Source organism: Pagrus major, chromosome 11, assembly GCF_040436345.1.
Source record: "Pagrus major chromosome 11, Pma_NU_1.0".
NCBI lineage: Eukaryota > Metazoa > Chordata > Actinopteri > Spariformes > Sparidae > Pagrus > Pagrus major.
The window spans coordinates 6,503,999-6,521,673 of NC_133225.1; the positions used below are offsets into that span (position 1 = coordinate 6,503,999).

A 17,675-nucleotide genomic window follows, 5' to 3' on the forward strand; every position below is an offset into this window, starting at 1 on the left:
AGAACTCCATTGCGATCGGTAACCGGGTAGTTTTTTGTCCCGTTACTGCAGTTTTAACAGCATTTTTGAGTGCAGAGAGAGGAGCGTGTGTCTGATTTGGATGCAGTTCTTTCCTCGGATTCAGTTTTCAAGGGAAAATCAAGTCATACGGGTCCTTTGTTTAGCAGGAAATCTGTTTTTAGTTGGGTTTTTTATAATAAAAGTACAGTAAACTATTTAGTAGGTACAGTTTCATAATATCATGTTAAAATTATAATCCTCCAATCATTAGAGGATAAAAGTCCCAGCTGGTCTAACAGGCTTAACACTTATATAACTTTATTTATTTATTAAAGTTATATATTTAATCCACAAGTTACATCCTGTAGCTTTCATGTAGCCATAGTAACAATATCTGTGGAATAATTGTAAATCTGTGTCCATTCATGAAACACATTTCTTCCTTTAATATGACAAACTCAGTCTGGTGTTAATACATAGAAATCCAATACGTTTATTTTACATTCATACATCTAAACATTGTACAATTATTTTTAATGCAGTTAAAAAAGCCCAATCCAAAAACAAGTCCTGAAGATTTACAATGATGAATTTGCATGTTTTAGGGTCGGTGACAACAAGCATTTAAAAATATATACACACACTCACACATATACATACATACATACATACATACATACATACATACGTACACACACGCATACAAACAAACAGGGATCTAGGACTAGTGGTGTCCTTGAGTTGTACCTTAATACAGCCGGGCTGAATGGAGAAGAATTCAGTCACCATAGAGAAAGGCACATTGAATACACAGTGTATGTACAAACAAAAAAACCTTGACACTTAAACAACTTTACTGTAGGATCTAGAACAATGACCAAAAAACTGTAAACCTTCACTTATGGAAAACAAATGAACAAAAAAACAAAAAAAAAAATTCACATCTATACAAATACATCTGAAGCAAAATATTTTCTTGGTCATAACAAAGCAGTACCTTGAAATGCATTTCAACACTTAGATTGGCTCTGCCAGCAGAGAGCAATCCCACAGATATAATTACACAATATGTCACAATATTTATGCAGTTGCCCACTTCATGTGCGCTGACAACTGGCGACGGTAACAGAGTACCTCATGCATATCCTCATCAGACAGCAGCAGTCATCTGATATGTTTTTTTCCACTAAAACCAATTTCGTCATATTTTCCCCCCCTCTTCACATGAGTATGGCAACTTGACATGGTGCAACATGTACGTACATCTACATAAAAATGTATAGACAACTCTATACAGCCGCAAATCTCGTTATCTTAAAATATATGTACCACCCGTCGATCAAAATTTTCAATACTTTCAGAAAAGTAAGTTCTCTGATATAAAATACTGTATTTTTCAAAAAACAGATTGTTTACATTCCATCCTTCTCAACAAAATAAAGCTTTATATACGTACCTTCAAAGCTTAGAAACACGTCCGACATACATATATATATATATATTTATATCTATATAGAAACAATAAAGTGACTAAGATGCCGTATGTGGCTCTACGTTCACATGTAGTGGAAACCCGTTTAGAATGGCATACACAGCCAATTTATTTGTCTAATAAACACAGTGTGGCACTACAATTTTGGATGATTGTACAAGTTGGGGTCTTTTAAATGCCAAGGTCAAGATTGCCTCCTTTTTGAAACTGTTCCCTTCTTCCTGCTCAGCATGCCTTTGTCAAGTCAGTAGGCATGTCTGCCGTCGACATGCGGTATTGGATCTTTGTGTTAGTGATGGCGCCGTGCTTCTGTCGGAGATGCAGGCGGAGCTGACTCTTGTGGCGGAAGTGCAAGTTGCATTTCTCACACTGAAAAGGAAAAAAAACGGCAGAACGTTATTTTCAGGCATGTTTACTATCTTACAATAGTTTAAAGGGGCACTATGTGGTTTTGGAGAAGAAATTCAAACACAGAATTTTAATATTTACAATGTCAATGAGATAATAATAGAAAAAAAAAAAATTATCCCATAAGTGAATAAACAAGCTGTTCTCAGAGGAAAATAAGGTCCCAGAACACTGTTTGAAGCTAGAAAGGTGGCAGGGTCCGCCACATATAAACAAAGTAAAACAGTATGAAATTGTGTTGTTCTTTAAGGTCAGTTTGTTTATTCAGTCATGTAAACAAAGAGTGTTTGTTTATTTAGTTTGTTTAGGCATAAAAAAAAAATATCAGTCAATGAAGATCTTTCTCTTCTGATTAAAGATTCTTCCCCAAAACTACATAGGGCACCTTTAAATTTGATTTCAGGGAAAGTTACGTTATTGTATGATGTTGTAACTCTTGTGTCGACCTACATGATAGGGCTTCTCTCCCGTGTGGATACGCAGGTGGCTCTTCAGCGTCTGCAGGTGACGGAAGCGTGTCCCGCAGATCTCACACGGGTATGGCTTCTCACCGGTGTGGATCAACACATGAGCACGGAGATGAGCAACCTGGAACGTGAACAAAAAACATACATATAACAGCCTGAATCTCAAATTATCTGACTGACAGACTATTATCTAGGAATGCGTTAGCAAATCCTATGATAAAACCTCTGACAGCGCACGTATCGGCATCCATTATATAAAAGCCAAAACGGCCTTAAGGATGTTCTTTTCTATAATTACGGGCACTTCTGTAAAGCTGAAAATAACTGTACCCACCCATAGATAGAGGTGAGTATTAGTGCTGTTGGCCCCAAACACAACAGAGAGAGGAAAAGTTCAATATAAGATCCAGATGCTTGTGTAAGTGTGTCATTACCTGTACAAAACGAGCGCCGCACGTCTCACATTTGTATGGCTTCTCTCCTGAGTGGATGCGAGTGTGAGTCTTGAGGTTAGCTGGTCGGTTAAACTGAGCACCACAGATATTACAGCGATACGGCTTCTCCCCTGAAAGCAAAAAAAAACCCTGTCAGAATTCAAGAAGCAAAAGGAGGGCACGCATGACACAGACAGTAAATTAATCTGTTAGACGTACCTGTGTGGACGGTCTTGTGGCTGGCCAGGTTGCCCTTGTAGCGGAAAGCAGCCTGGCAGCGGTCGCACTTGTATGGCTTGTCGCTGTGCACTTGAAGCATGTGTTGTTTCAGCGCTTCGTCTTCGGCGAACTTGGAGTCACATTCGTTACAGAAGAACGTACCGTTTTCTGTTGAGGAGGGAATTTTAGTCAAAGTTAACATCAAAGCAGTCATCTTTAATTTATATTTGTGGCTGATATCTAATAGTCGTCATAAACTCACCACAGCTGGAGTCTGAGTATTCGGAGTGCAGCTCTGCCATGTCGTCTGTGAGACGGGACCTGGAGGTGTTGGGACAGACTTCTGAGTGCTGTGGGGACGGGGTGCCGCAGGTTGAGCAGTTCAGACGGCTCAGGTAGTGTGGAGGGTGGCTGTCACCGTTCCTCAGTGACCCCTCGAGTGCACTATAGGCAAAGGATGAACACTTACAATCAGATCTTAAACAACAAATACGATAATTTCACAGTAAAGTTCCTAAAATGATCCCAGTGAATGCTGAAAATACAGAACAGTAAAGTGGATTGCATGGGGAAAAAGTATAATAAATGGCTTTTAAAGAATGATATGATGTCTACATTACCCCAGAATTCTTCCCAGCACGTCGCACAACTTGACTGACAAGCGAAATAAACATTTCCTCACCTGTTAATGATATTGTTGAGCCGACTGGCCTGGGGCGCAGGTAGGTCCTCGCTGTGGTCGTTGCTCTTGCTCGTGGTTTGTGGGTCGAGGTTCTCCGAGTCGCTGGGGTGGAGGTAGGGTTGCAGGCCGAGGCGCTGAGGCGAGCGGAGCCCAGGATCCCGCAGCCCCACCTCGTCTTCCTTCGCGCTCTGATTCAACACGATGAACTTGTACTTCTTCCAGTTGCGAGCTTTGGGGTCCTGCGTGCCCTGCGGTGCTTGCACTCCTGCGGCTTGAGAGAGGCCGGCGTTCTTGCTGCTGCTGGACTCTGTTGGGGAGTTGGGCTGGCAGTCTGATTTCAGGGGGCTCTGCGGGCTGCTCATGAGGCTCTTGCGTCCGGCGGAGGAGATTCCGAGGGGGTAGTGCTGATGGATCAGGTCTTCCTCTGCTTGAGGAGTGTTATCTTTGCCAGAGTCCTTCTGGGGCTCGAGGGTCAACACAGGGAACACACGTTTCCTCGCTCCGAGAGCAATAGACTGGCTGACCCCCTCGTGGCTTTCCTTCCTCATCTCGTCGTCTCTCCCTACCTCCCTGGAAGCGTAGGTGGTGGAGTGAATAATGCTGGAGGAGCTGGAGCCCACCGCCCTGCTGTACTCTGCCCTGATGATGTTGGCGCTGTCATGCGGAGAACAATGCTTGTGGTGGATACCACTCTTAGAGAGGTCAGCAAAAGCATTTTTGGCATCAGTCAGCTTGCAGAGAGGGAAAGGGAATCCTGGCATGGGAAACTGCCCGTAGAGATGGTAGTTGCTGGGGGTGCTGACCCCGTTGAACATGTTTGAGCCGTAGTGCCTCCCATCCCTGAACGGAGCTACGCGGCTGTGCAAACTGTCAACAACATCATGGGGCCGGTACGCGTGGACATCCTGAGGTAAAACCAAGGGACTGACCAAAAACTCATCTCTGGGCAGCTTGGCCGGATCGCTGAGGAGAGATCAAGAGGTTTAATACACGACAGATGCTGATCATGATCAATTTGACTGATTTGAACAGAACAGAATGGACAGAATTTTATTCTACCAACCTGGATTTGATGAATCTGTGGCACGTGTCCACAACATGGTCCATCTGCAGGTAGATGGCTGTGTTCATGATCGCCATAATCAGACTCTCCTTTAGTGTGAGACGGGAGGTGTACATGAACTCCAGCAGGATGGCAAAGCCCTCTGGGTCCACCTTTGGGTCCAGACTGATCGCATTAAGGTTGCACTTGTGGGAGTCAGTAAAGATGGTGTAAAACAGCCCACTGAAAGACAAGAAAGAGCGTACAACGATCAGCACCTTCATCTTCAAACCGCAGCAAGAAAAATCAGCACATAAAGCGTAACGAACACGCACCTGCAAGCCATGAGGACAGTCTTGTGTGCACGAAACTGCTGTCTGTTGACCAAGATAGTGACATCTGTGAGGATGTCTCTGCTGCGCAGCCGGTTCAGGTTGAGCAGGACATCACTTGCATGGCGTGTGAACTGTATGCAGCTGTCTGCTGCGCAAGCCATTTTGTCAAGTTCTGCAAAAACATGAAAAACAACAGTGAGATTATTTCACAAGAAACAGCATCAGGGAGGGTTTGTCATAGCGGCGTGCCACAAGTCACCTCTGTGCTTTAAGGTCATCTCTGAGTAAATTAACAGGGTTGAGATCATTTATGATCCTCCTCAGGTCTTTTGTCAGCGTTGGCGGAGTGAGAGGAACAGATCAGCCGATCCTCCAGAAGGCGGCGCCATTTATTAAATAAACACTGTCTAGACATTTAAATTTCTACCTTTGGAGTCATTTCTCTCCCCCTCACTTTCTCTCTCTGAGCCACTGGTTGACAAGTTAATACAACAAACAAACAAACAAACAAACAAACAAACAAACAAACGGAGCAGAGGAAAATAATCAGAATATAACATTTTTTTTTCTCGGAAAGACTAAAATAATTTTGCCGTGATAAATAACACACATTCAAGTAGCGACTAAAAGCGTTATTTTAAAATCCATTCTCAGCTTTATAATGAATCTATAACGGAGGAAAGTTCAGTCTCTGTCTGCAGTGCAGCGGGTCCCATTTCCATCAACAAGCTGTTAAAATAAAGGAAAATAGACTCAACAAGCAGCTCACTCATCGACCCGAAACTTTTTTTTCTTCCTCACAGAAACTATGATTTTTTAAATTTCGACCGCAAGATGTCCTCGACATGACTTCAGACCCGGAGCAGCTGACCAGGTTTCTACACCAGTGACAGTTTCTCTCTGTCTGCTGAGATAAAGACCTGTGGCAGCGCTCCTTGTCCTCTGCTCTCCTTTTTTTTCTCTTCTTCTTAACAATATGTGATGGTGCAATTACTAAAAATTGAGGATTAAATATCTGTGACAGGAGTCTTGAACTCTGTGTCAAGAGTGAGGTGTGTAACTGGACCCGTCCGAGAATAGAAGCAGGACAGAGTGCAGCAGATCTCTGATCGAGACGTGGAGAGGTGTGACCTCGAGCCGGTGACACAATTAACCACATTTTTCAGAGCATCTGGTTTGAGGGACTACAGCTATAAAGTTTTGATTATTAAAAAAAAAAAAAAAAAAAAATGACAGCAGCCAGATTTCTGTCAGCACAGAAATAAAAAAATAAAATAAAGTAGGTCCTCGATAGACCTTTGCGTTTTATTTCATGGGCTTTAAATGATCTAATTATAACAGTTCCTGAGTATAAACACAGTCTAACCGAAACTCTCAGTCCGTGACAGGAACGAGGCGACACTTTTTGAGCGCATCTCTCTGAAAAAAACCTCTCAACTTGGGGTGAAAACCTGTCGACGGTGTCACAGTGGAAACATGAGAGACAAGTTGGTGCGACGACGTGTGTTGCACAGCCTCTGTATCGTGGAAAAACACACACACACACATAGACACACACACACACACACACACTCACATCAACGCTAATGTTTCCGCTGCAGTGTGTTACGGTAACAGACGGGCTTTTTTCGAGGCAGCCTTTTAGAGCAAATTACCGCCGGAGTAGAAAAACAGAAACACACTCTCGGACCTGCGGCTGCCATGCTGCCAGCAAAGTTGGTCTGACAGCCGCCGCACTGTTGACACATGAACATTAAATCAGAGTCACACGCAACTATGTCCGCGTTACGCACCGCGGGCTCTTGGTGAGCCCTCACGCGGCTCTGAATCCTCATTCCCCCCTCGGTGTAGTTTATCTGACCCGAGCTGTTATTACAGCTTTACGGCAGAGAGCAGTGGGAGCTCCAGCGGAGGCAGGCTGGCTGTCTGTCTGTCTGCCCGCCGCTGGTTCACCCCCGACCAGCGGCAGCGGAGGCAGCTGCGCCGCGGCGGGCTGCCTCCGCTGCCGCTGCCGCTGCGCTCTGTCAGACAGAGACAGCGGAGCTCCGGCTGTCACCGCCGGAGCCACTTCAGAGTTTCGACTCTGCGCTGTTCGCACTGCCAGCGGACCCTCAGTCAGTCACACACACAGACACACACACACACAGACGCGCACACAGCCCCGGCTTTAACAAAACACTTCCAACAGCACAAACAGGACAAATAGCCCCTGCGTAAAAACATAAGCAATATACAGTACATAACAACTTCGCGCCAAATTAGAGCAAAAAAGGAATTTAAAAAATCACCTGGTAGCGCTTTCCTAGAAACTTCTTGCATCACCACTTCTAAGAACCCCAGTTCTAAGAATCAGACGAGCTCAATTCTCGGAATTTGAGCCCGAGACCGTACCACTTTCCCAGGGCGGGGGAGAGACGTTTTTTTCCCATGTGGTGAAAAAGACTCGTCGTCAAAGCGCCTTTTCTCGCACTTTCTGCCCACAGTGAATTCACCGGCGCGTCCCTCGCGTCTCGAGTGTTTGAACGAGTGCGAAAATGAGCATTATTTTGTCAAAAATAATGCAGGAAATTGTTTTTTAAGGCGCCCGGCACCCCCCCACCCCCTCCTCCGATTTTGGTTGCGTCCACAGTCACAGGACGTCGAGTCGGCGACGTCACCAGGTTCCTTAAACCCAGCCCCCGAAATTCTGAGAACTAATTTATATTCTATGATTTAAGCGATGTGTCGTTCCGCTGCCTTTCGTCGCATTGAACACACAGAGCCGACATGTACAGCACACAGACCGACATCTTAATTAGGCCCACGCGGACAGGTCGATGCGACAGCCTCGCGCCTTTCATCCTCATCATCAGATCTTTTGTTTTGGTTTTTTTTTTTTAGCCAGATTTCCTGCAGGTATGCTGTGTGACTTCATAGATGGGGAATGCTGCGAATCACCATCGGGGGGTTTGTTGAAAAAGGAAAAGCTTTAATAGATTTTTATTATTCACAAGCAGGCAGGAGAGGCGAGGCAGCGTGTGTCATGTGGATGTGATCGGTTTGGTTTGCGTGGTCCGACTGGCGCTTGTCAGGGTCCAGTGTTATATCCTCATGATGTGCGCGTATAAGGGTTTAATACATCTATTGTTGCTGCGCTGAAGCCACTCTCCCGACAGTTAGTGGATTGACAGTGTATTTAGAGTAACTGTGGATGTGATTTTCTGTGAATTGACTTCATGATTGTCGTGAACTTGTTGCATGGCAGCATAGAAGTTGTGTGAATGTTTGTTACAATTCAAAAATCAAGCGGATGTTCAGAGAATCAATGTCTTCAAAAAGCCATGAGACCTATTTTGTAAAAAAAAAAAAAAAAAATCAATGTCAAGGTCAGCTGTTGGAAGTTTTTGGTGCTATAATATTAAAAAGCCCCAGTAACTCAGTTTAGACAACCTCTTGTTCTGTATTTCATTTTAAAAATGTTTTTTTTTCTCCTTTGAAAAATATCTTTTTGAATGTGTAACCCATTCAGTGTCAGGCTGCCTGTGAGGTTGTCCAGGTCTGATGGTGTGCACACTTACAACAAAAGAAACATTGCTCATTGAAATGCAAAGTGAAAGATTCCTGGAAAATTAATTGAATGCATTGCTGTGATTTTTTTTTTTCTTTCTCCCCCTTACCATTTAATTTAAGGCATGTGTACTCCCTGTTGCATCATTTTCTCAGAGTTGGGCAAGAATAAACGCAGTCTTTTTTACTTTTTCAGCGTACTAGTGTTGTGTTTTTTTTTACTTCGTGCTCTTTCAGACCTTTTGTTCAAGTCTGTGGTTGAACTGGTCCCCCGTGCGGAGCTGAGAGCTGGTGTGAATTTACATATGGTTTTTAAATAGATGGTTAATGATGCTTGGTTAGGGGACGCGTGTGACAGCAAAGTGTGTATTATTGTCATATTGTGGGCAAGCGTTTACTGTCAGTGACTCACCTTGGAAACTTTGTTTGTGGTGAGTCCAAACCGCGGGTTCCCCATCTTTTCTCATCCCGTTCACTCCTTGGCACAGAAGGAGCATTTGCTGGGCTGATAGCACATGACGAAGACAGTGACATACAAGATATATTAGATGACATTATGAGAGTGAAAGTGTCTGCTCCTTTTCAAAATATTTATCTTCTAGTAGTTGTAACGCACAGGAACTGTGGTGTTAGACTCAAATGCTCCAGTGGCACTGTGGCAAACACATATTTGAATGATTAAAAGGGACACTGTGTAGTTTTTGGAGAAGAAATTCAAACTCAGAATTTTGATATTTACAATATTAATGAGGTAATAACGCAAACTCAGAAATATTTATATTTTTCACAACTGATAAACAAGCTGCACTCAGAAGAAAATAAGGTCCCTAGAACACTGTTGTGAAACTTGAAAGGTGGCAGGGTCCGCCACATAGAAACAAAGTTAAACAGCATGAAAGGTCAACTTGTTTATTCAGTCATGGAAACAAAGAGAGTTTCTCTTCTGATTAAAATCTCTTCCCCAAAACTACGTAGTGCACCTTTAAGTTGATATTCATATCATTGTAAAGATAAGCGGGCAAACAAAGACTGAGGCAGAGGAGCTCCTTTTCCAGTCAGTGTTAACATTCATAATAAGTAAACACAGCACCAGCCTTGTTTGATTATACAGGCTTTTCATCAGGGCTGGATTTAGTATTTTATTTAATAATCCCCTCACTCTCTTCCCTACACCTATTGATCATTCTGTATTTTACAAAAGTCTTTGAGCAATGTCTTTTTTTTCTTAAGATCTATACCTGAGGAGCGTGAAATACATTTTAAGATCTTGTTTTTTCATGTAAAATTATTGTCCTCTTGATTAACATTAAAGTGTTTTTTTTCCCACACATTGTTAAGATCCTTGACACAATAGTGCTTACATGAGCTTTAATTGACATCAGGGACATTTTGAGTCTTTTTCTCATTCAGTGTACATCAGCCTGTGTTGTAGGAATCAGATGCAGCTCCTTTTTTCTTTTCTCTCCTCTTGTTTAACCCTTCACATGACGACACACTGCGCTGTAATGCAACCGACATTTCCCTGTGGATCGCCCCGCGCATCCGCCCATCTGGATCCGGCATCCCACTACAAAAAAAAAACACTCCAGGTGTTCACAAGCCATTGGGGAGCAAGAAAAGAGAGAAAAAAAAGTCTCCAAAATAATTAAGACGCACGCTTTTTACAGCAATCTCCGATTCAGCACTGCCAAATAAAGACTATCTTGAGCTCCAAACAAAGAGCAGCGTCAACTTTATTTCAATCCACTTGGGGGATGTTTAAGGCGCTCCAGCACAGTTATGCATAATGCACGGCCATAAACCATCCAGGAGTTAGGAGGGGAGATGTGTAATTTACCAAGGCCCCACGCTGCGCCTGCTATAGAAGGATGAGATAATTACTGCAAATCCTTGGCAAACTTTTTTTTTTTTAACTCAACCAATTCCTAGCGAAAAAATAAATGACCCACTTACACAGGGGCAGAGGAAGAGAGCAGGGCAAAGCAGATCAATATCACACTCCCCCCTCGTCTGGAGCGACACTCAGGGCACGTTTCTCACATTATGAACAGTGTATCTGTTAAATCCTTGATCTCCATTCAGAGCTGTATAATTAAACAACAGGGTCATGACGTTGGGGTCTTGGTCTCATTGTCTGGCGCGGCACGCTGTTCAGAAACAATCACAGCCAAAAAGCATGTTGTGACAGTGATCCAAGTCTGGCCCGGCCAGTAACAGCTGCACGTTAAAAAAAAAAAAAACCTTGTACATTTCTGACACAGTGTGAAACATCTCCCAGCCGTATCATTGCATACACTTGGTGCATGATAGGTCATTGAATAGAAATGCCCACTGACAAAAGCCCGAGGCCCGGAGGTTGCCTCACTTCTTTTTTTTCTTTTTTTTTTCATAAACTGCACACTTTTGTCTCGTTTCACAGCAAATTTCTGCCAACTTCAGTGTTCATTGTCAGCAAAGATGTGAGTGTGGAGTTTTGTTCTGAGAGGCATGATGCAACCAAGCTGTAACACCAAACAGATAATGCTGTTAGCTACAGAGGTCTTTTTAGTTCCTTTCTTTAAAAGAATTTCTTTTTTATATTGTTAAGTTTCACTTTTTTTTTTTTTTTTTTAACTCCATGCATCCCAGAAGCATTTTTTTTCCTTCCCTCCTTTTGTCCACAACAAAGTCGGCCTTTGTCAAACACCCGATCCCCACTGCAGGTCTGAATCGTGCCACAGCTGCAGCTTGTCGTCTGCTCTCATTCTATGTATTTTTTCCTCTTGATCGTCTATTTGAGCAGATCATTGCAAACATATGGTATGCATAATTTATAGCCTCAGTTAAATAACACAACGTGTTAAAAAAACAAAAAAAGAAATCACTGATACCACTTCAAAAGATTCTCTGTGCAGGTAATGATGAGCACTCTTTACTTGGATGCTTGCCTCTTGCTTTTTTTGTTTTTAATGAACAGACAAACAGGGCAAGTCAAGATTGTGACGTGCATTAAACGTCTGTCTGCAACAATCCTGCAACAAGTGTCTGTGCACTGACACACACTCCAGGTTGAGAGTTGTGTTTCATCCCAGTTGACAAGGTTAAACACACTCAAAGACCGCCTGCAGCACTGAATGACAGAGATGAGGAGTTCACAATTATCTAAAATAAAAGGATGATTGCATGTGCTGCTGTTAACATAATTGTAAGTATACACAATTTGGCAATTCACTTAAGTGTTTCCCCTCATTATTAATACTTTGATGGTGCGTTCAAAAGTTGAGCATGTATTGCGAAGCAGCAGACAACAGAACAAGTTGTTTCAGCTCAATACGAAGGCTCCCTGGACGTGTAAAAGCTTTGTTAAACTTGTTTTATTCTGCTTCATCACTTATTTTAGAAAGAAAATACCAAAAAAAACTTTCTGCAGAGTGCCCGTGTGGATAACCTTGAGTTCACCAGCTTGCCCGTGCAAGCTACATGCTAAGGTTATAGTGAGAGCAGAGGCGTGTAGGTGGACTAGAATTCCAATTTAGTCAAATCAAAGCATGTAGATTCAGGACTTTCTCAAGGCCAGCTGAGAGGAGCCAGGAATGCAGCCTGCAGAGTCGAACTTGATGGAATTTTCCACGCATACCAGAAACAGTCTCTTGCCAGTGTGCCATCTGCTGGATGATGGGTCAGTTACTTCCACAAAAACACCGGGATGTAATACAAGTAACTAGCTTCCATCCTCAACAAAATCTTCACAATCTGAGTGTTTGCTCTGTCTTTCCTCTTTTCTCTCACATGCCCAGGGCTGCAACATGCAGGAGTTCCAAGAGCACATGAGGAGGAGTTGTTAAATTTGGGACAACTTCTGCACAGATTAGTTTCGAAAGCCTAGTTGTGTGTCTCTACATGGATTCAGTTTGGTATTTTTACAGAGATATCCAGTCTCGGTGATAGGGAGCTTTAGTGCTGAGCTTCAAATGGTAAACAAGTGGGTCTTTTTTCTTTGCACCACCCTCAGTAATGATCCAATAAGAATCATCTGTCTGAATCAACCCCCTTTCTGCTCTGCTGTCACAATACCTCGCAACTAGTATCAAACTGTGGATCTTCATATGTTTGGTTTGGAGACGTTGCGAGGCTCCTTCCTCAAATCAAAGCTTATTCTGTTTTGCTTTTACTGACTTTAGGGACTCGATTCTTCTTATTGACCCACACTGTACAACACTGGATCCCCACAAGGGTACTCACTCAGCAAGCTAATAAAAAGGGTCGAGACAGTTTGCTGAAAATTATTAATAAATAGTTTGAACAGTTAGCTAAGAGAGCATAAACATTTGAAGTAATTAGCCAAAAATAATGAGTAAACCATTATTTTTCTAAAATGAATCGATAAACAGTCGAAATAGTTAGCTGAAAGTAGGCTCATGGATAAATGGTTGAAATAGTTAGCCCAGCTAAAAGTCATGATAAACACTTGGTTAAAAGTAGCAGATAAACAATTGAAATGAATAACGTTGGCCAGTAATGGAAAGGCTAAATAGCTGAAATAGACAACGCTAGCTAAAAGTAGCTCACGAATAACAAGCGAAATAGGCTAATTAGCTGAAAGCAGGCGATTGGACTGCCTAAAGAGTGAAAAAAAGGTAATTTACAAAAGGTTTAACATTAGTTAAATGTAATGGATAAAAAGTTCAAATAATTTAGCTAAACATAATTTATAAACATTTGGAAAATGATGCCGATAGCTAAAAGCAATAAATCAGAGGTTGAAATGGATAATGTTAGCTAAAAAGTAATTAATTAGTGGTTGAAATAAATAGGGCTAAGCTAGCTAAAATGCACTGAATAAATGGTTGAAAGATCTGTCCTCTGCCACTCGCTAGTAAGAATGAACCAACCTAAACACTGAAAATTCAATTAATGAAAAATTAATTTAACAATATTTTTGGAGTGTTCCTTTGAATCTTCATCCACTTGAGAGCAACTGACATGAAATTAAAGGGTGGTGCTGTTGATAAAAGGCTGTTTGTGTGTGAACAAAGATCGGGAGCAAATGATCTCCAGCACAAGTTGTATCTATGTAAAATGCCAGCTTTGATGCTCGAAGGGTGTTTCAGCACATTTTTACATGTGTGGACATGATGGTGACACTGTCCAGTCAATAATACAGGAACACCTTTTCTGTGGAAGCAGCAACCACAGACTGTAAGAGTCTCAGATTACAGCTGATTCACCGCAGGAGTGATGAATTCAAAACAGCTATGTGCGAGAAAGAGCTCATACACAGTGATGATTTCATTTGAAGTTTCCATTAGCAGTGTTTAGGCAATAGAGGTAACATTTCTACGGTACCGGTGATATCTTGTATCACCAACAAGGCCCAAAGTTGCCAAACCAGTTTCAATTATGTCATTGTACTTATCGCTCACGTGCACTGTATATTGAATCTGTGTGAGTGTTTGTCACATAGATGTCGAGAAAAGGCGAGTTTTGTAGGAATTCACTCCACATGGACACATTGCCAATGGGCGCTCAGTTAACTTTTGCTTGTCATGCTGTGGATTGATTTTACCTGTCAACAATATCAAATTCTCCTACGTTGCATTGCTCCCACTGCCAGGTCAGAGTAGCCACCTGCATCTCATGCCAATGCTAATACTGGTCCACAGGGCTGGTTAAACAGGAACTCCACACACTTAGCTCCAGGCCAGAGATCAACGCCATGCACAAAGCGGCAACAGCGCGCTGAGCACATCCACCACCTCAGCTCTGTGTCTCTGTGTTAGAAAAATCCCATCTTCCTTTTTTCAACATATATATTCTCTCGGTTTCCGCACATCTTTACATTGTGATTTACAAGAAATGTAGATTCTTTAGATGAGCGGTCTTAATTTCACCTCATGAAGCAGCGTGGCATTAGCCCTCAGTGCGTTTGAGATCCCCATCTGCATCAAACGTTCACAGCCTCCATTAGCAGCCTATATAGGTGTATTTTCATGTCAGCTTTTTTTTTTTTTTTTGGTTTCCTCCAGCCAAAGCAGTAAATGGATTTAAATCCAACATGGAAACATGGGATTGGCGAGGATGAAAGCAATCCCACCAAGCCCCAGAAGTCAACTGCTTCTCCAAAAAAAAAAAAAAAATGCTCTCAAAGTATTGACATGGACCCAAAAAATACATTTTATACGCATTTTTTAGGAAATATGAAGGAAAATAACACATTAAATACACATTTGTGAAGAAAACTGAGAGAAATACCATGTCTTTTTCATTTTTCTTTCCTTTTCTGAACAATCTTTGAATTTTTTCTCATGAAACTCACTTTGTCTTGTCAGCGCCTACGCCCTTATTTCAGCTAATACATGAAGCCAGGCTGTGCAGTCTCCTTATGATTCTGGAAAACCTCCCACTCTATATGTTTGCTAGAAACAAATCAACTCATATAACCATCAGGCCTCGTTAATATGCATTTATGCACATTTGAAATGAAGAAATGAACATATTTTTGATTACAATTCATTCTTACTGCTGTATCACAGCTAATGTATCCCTCGCTTGCTTTCATTAGAAGTGCCTCTGAAGCCGAGGAAATGCCAGGTGGAAGTGTTGATGCAAGAAAGCAGAGTGACACCTCCTGTGCTCGACACGTTTGCATAATTCTTATCTGTTCTACATCGTGCAGACAGACAGACACGCTTGAAATGTGCTACACTTTCAAATACAGTGTATTGTGCTTTGCATGCACGGGAATACAAGTGTTTGTTGATTGAATCACATGTGGATTTAACAGACAATCAACCACAGACCATTGAAAAGATCATATTGTGCATCAGTGATCTGTTAGCTTTCAGCTCAAACGTCTAGAAAAAGGGTTCAGTGCTGCTGTTAAAACTTTTTATTTAAGTTTTAAGATGACTTTTTTAACCATCATAACGCCAACGTTTGTTTCCCTGCCTTGTGCAGAACAACTTACACAAAAATCAGAAGTGAATCAAGAAGCTCTTGTCAAATCGCTCCGATGCTATCTCGAAGTTAAGTGTCTCATTTGCATGTTTTACATACTGGAGATAACTTATAAGAACATTATTTAATGCACTCGGTACTCCCATTTGCCTATCAGATGTCAGTTGTTTTATCACGACCTGTGTGCACCGTGTGTCCTTTAATGTCGCTTTGCATGTGCGCTTTTGTTAATGTTGTGACTGAGTAAGAGGATTCAGCAGTAGGTTGATCTGATCTCTGAGATTAGCTGACCATAATAAAGCAGTAGTGTTTATGTGTCTGGCCTTTGTACGTGTCTGTCACTCATCCGTGAAGTTACGCGTAAATGCGCGTCTCTTCATTCAGTTTGCTCATATGAGAACAACTTCATGACCAATCTAATTCATAAAATCAAAATATAATGTTGTGTTTGATTTATCTAAAATATATATTTCTAGAAAATAATCAAACTTGTTGTTCAGCACAGTTTTTAAAGGTGCAATATGTAGTTTTTGGGAAGATATTTCAATCAGAAGAGAAACATCTTCAGTGACTGATTATTTTTTTATGCCTAAACAAACTAAATAAACAAACTCTTTTTGTTTTCATGACTGAATAAACAAAATAACAAACTGACCTTAAAGGACAACACAGTTTCATACTGTTGTACTTTGTTTGTTTGTGGCAGACCCTGCCACCTTTCTAGCTTCAAACAGTGTTCTGGACTTTATTTTCCTCAGAGAACGCCTTGATTATTCACTTATGGAAAAAATACATATTTCTATCTATTATTTTATTATTACCTAATTAATATTCTAAATATTGAAATTCTGAGTCTAAATTTCTTCTCCAAAACTTCATAGTGCCCCTTTGATATAATTTCTTCATGCGATTAATTACCTGGACAAAGCATTGTGTACGAAAATACATGTGTGACAAGCACTGGTAATCCAGCAATCCAGAATCACATCTCTAGTCAAATACGTTAAGTTTCAGAAAATGTAATATTAATTTAAAGGATTTTTAAAATTTTATTCAAGGACAGTTTGCTAAGAATGCATTCTCTTTTGCACCACATTCATTTATCCTGCCAGCACTGAAACAAAACAGCAGTGCAGCTGCAGAAAAAATAGAAGAAAGAAAGAAAGAAGTCTCACCTTTTTTCTGCTGGAAGGAGTGAGGCATGATGGGATCTGTAGTGGGAATCAGGAAGCAGTGTGGAGCCTCAAATTCAAAGCTGCGAGCCCAGTTCAGGAAGCGAAGGGGCCTCTTCTGCCGCACCAAAAGTCTTTTCAGTGGTGCCAGTCACCGAGATCAGTCGACTCTTCTACCTGACACTGGTTAAGATCCGGAGCGCAGCGAAAAACACAGCCCGCCTCACTGTTTTTCACCAGAGTTTATTTTTGTGGCAAGTAGCTAGATGATCCAGGATGCAGCGTCTGACTGGTGCCCGAGCCTCCCTATGAGTGGCAGCTAAAGCTGGAGGGATGAAGCTGTCTTCAGTGCAAAAGGGCACCGAATCTGTGTCTCGCGGTGGCGGAGCAGCTCTGTTGAAGCCTCGTGTCTGTCATTGTTCAGCAGGATGGGAATGCTTGTGGAAAGGCGGGCACGGCAGCAGGGCTGAAGTGAGTCAAGTCGAATGAGCACGCTTCATGTTAGAGAAGCGGTCCACAGGGCATCTCTGGCTCTCTGAGCTGATAGGCCGCCTGCACTCTAGCGTTCATTGATTGTAGCACTCGGTCGCTCCACTTTTTCCACGAATGCTAAAACTGTGGGGCAGGCTCAGTTTTGGCAAAAAAAGAAGAAGAGATTAAACAGCCTGTAAAATAATCCTAGTTTCTCTATATATAATTCATTTGAATGAAGAGTCTAAAATCCCATTAAGCCTCAGGAGCACCGACCGTTAGACTTGCAGTGCCTTTAACATGGAGGAACCCTTGGAGCTGAGGCCATCTGCCAGATCAGAGTTTTTCATATACAGCAATGACACATTGTTTTATAAACAGTGCTTTTATACAACAAACATTTCAGTGTCCTCGAGCATTAATCTACCTAAGCTTATCTCAATCCATGGAACTAGATATTGCTCTTTATAA

The 17,675-nt window shown here is 41.9% G+C and overlaps 1 protein-coding gene across 1 annotated transcript; it reads right to left on the bottom strand.

Annotated features, from left to right (window-relative positions):
• Positions 1–477: 477 nt before the first annotated feature.
• Positions 478–7,420, bottom strand: bcl6aa (BCL6A transcription repressor a). Its single transcript, XM_073475789.1, has 9 exons — positions 7,368–7,420; positions 5,080–5,251; positions 4,766–4,987; positions 3,703–4,665; positions 3,283–3,464; positions 3,021–3,188; positions 2,802–2,932; positions 2,351–2,488; positions 478–1,861 (listed from the first exon to the last, which is right to left on the bottom strand). Exons 1-9 carry the CDS (start codon positions 7,396–7,398, stop codon positions 1,718–1,720), a joined length of 2,151 nt encoding a protein of 716 aa, XP_073331890.1. The 5' UTR covers positions 7,399–7,420; the 3' UTR covers positions 478–1,717.
• Positions 7,421–17,675: the final 10,255 nt, after the last annotated feature.

What these genes read in the sequence shown, in the direction of transcription:
- bcl6aa (XM_073475789.1), bottom strand. Translation starts at nt 7,398, where the DNA reads ATGCAAGAAGTTTCTAGGAAAGCGCTACCAG. An exon ending in CACAGATTCATCAAATCCAG is followed by an intron (nt 4,666 to 4,765) that starts GTTGGTAGAATA and finishes ATCTCTCCTCAG; the next exon opens with CGATCCGGCCAAGCTGCCCA. An exon ending in GCGGCGCTCGTTTTGTACAG is followed by an intron (nt 2,489 to 2,801) that starts GTAATGACACAC and finishes TTCACGTTCCAG; the next exon opens with GTTGCTCATCTCCGTGCTCA.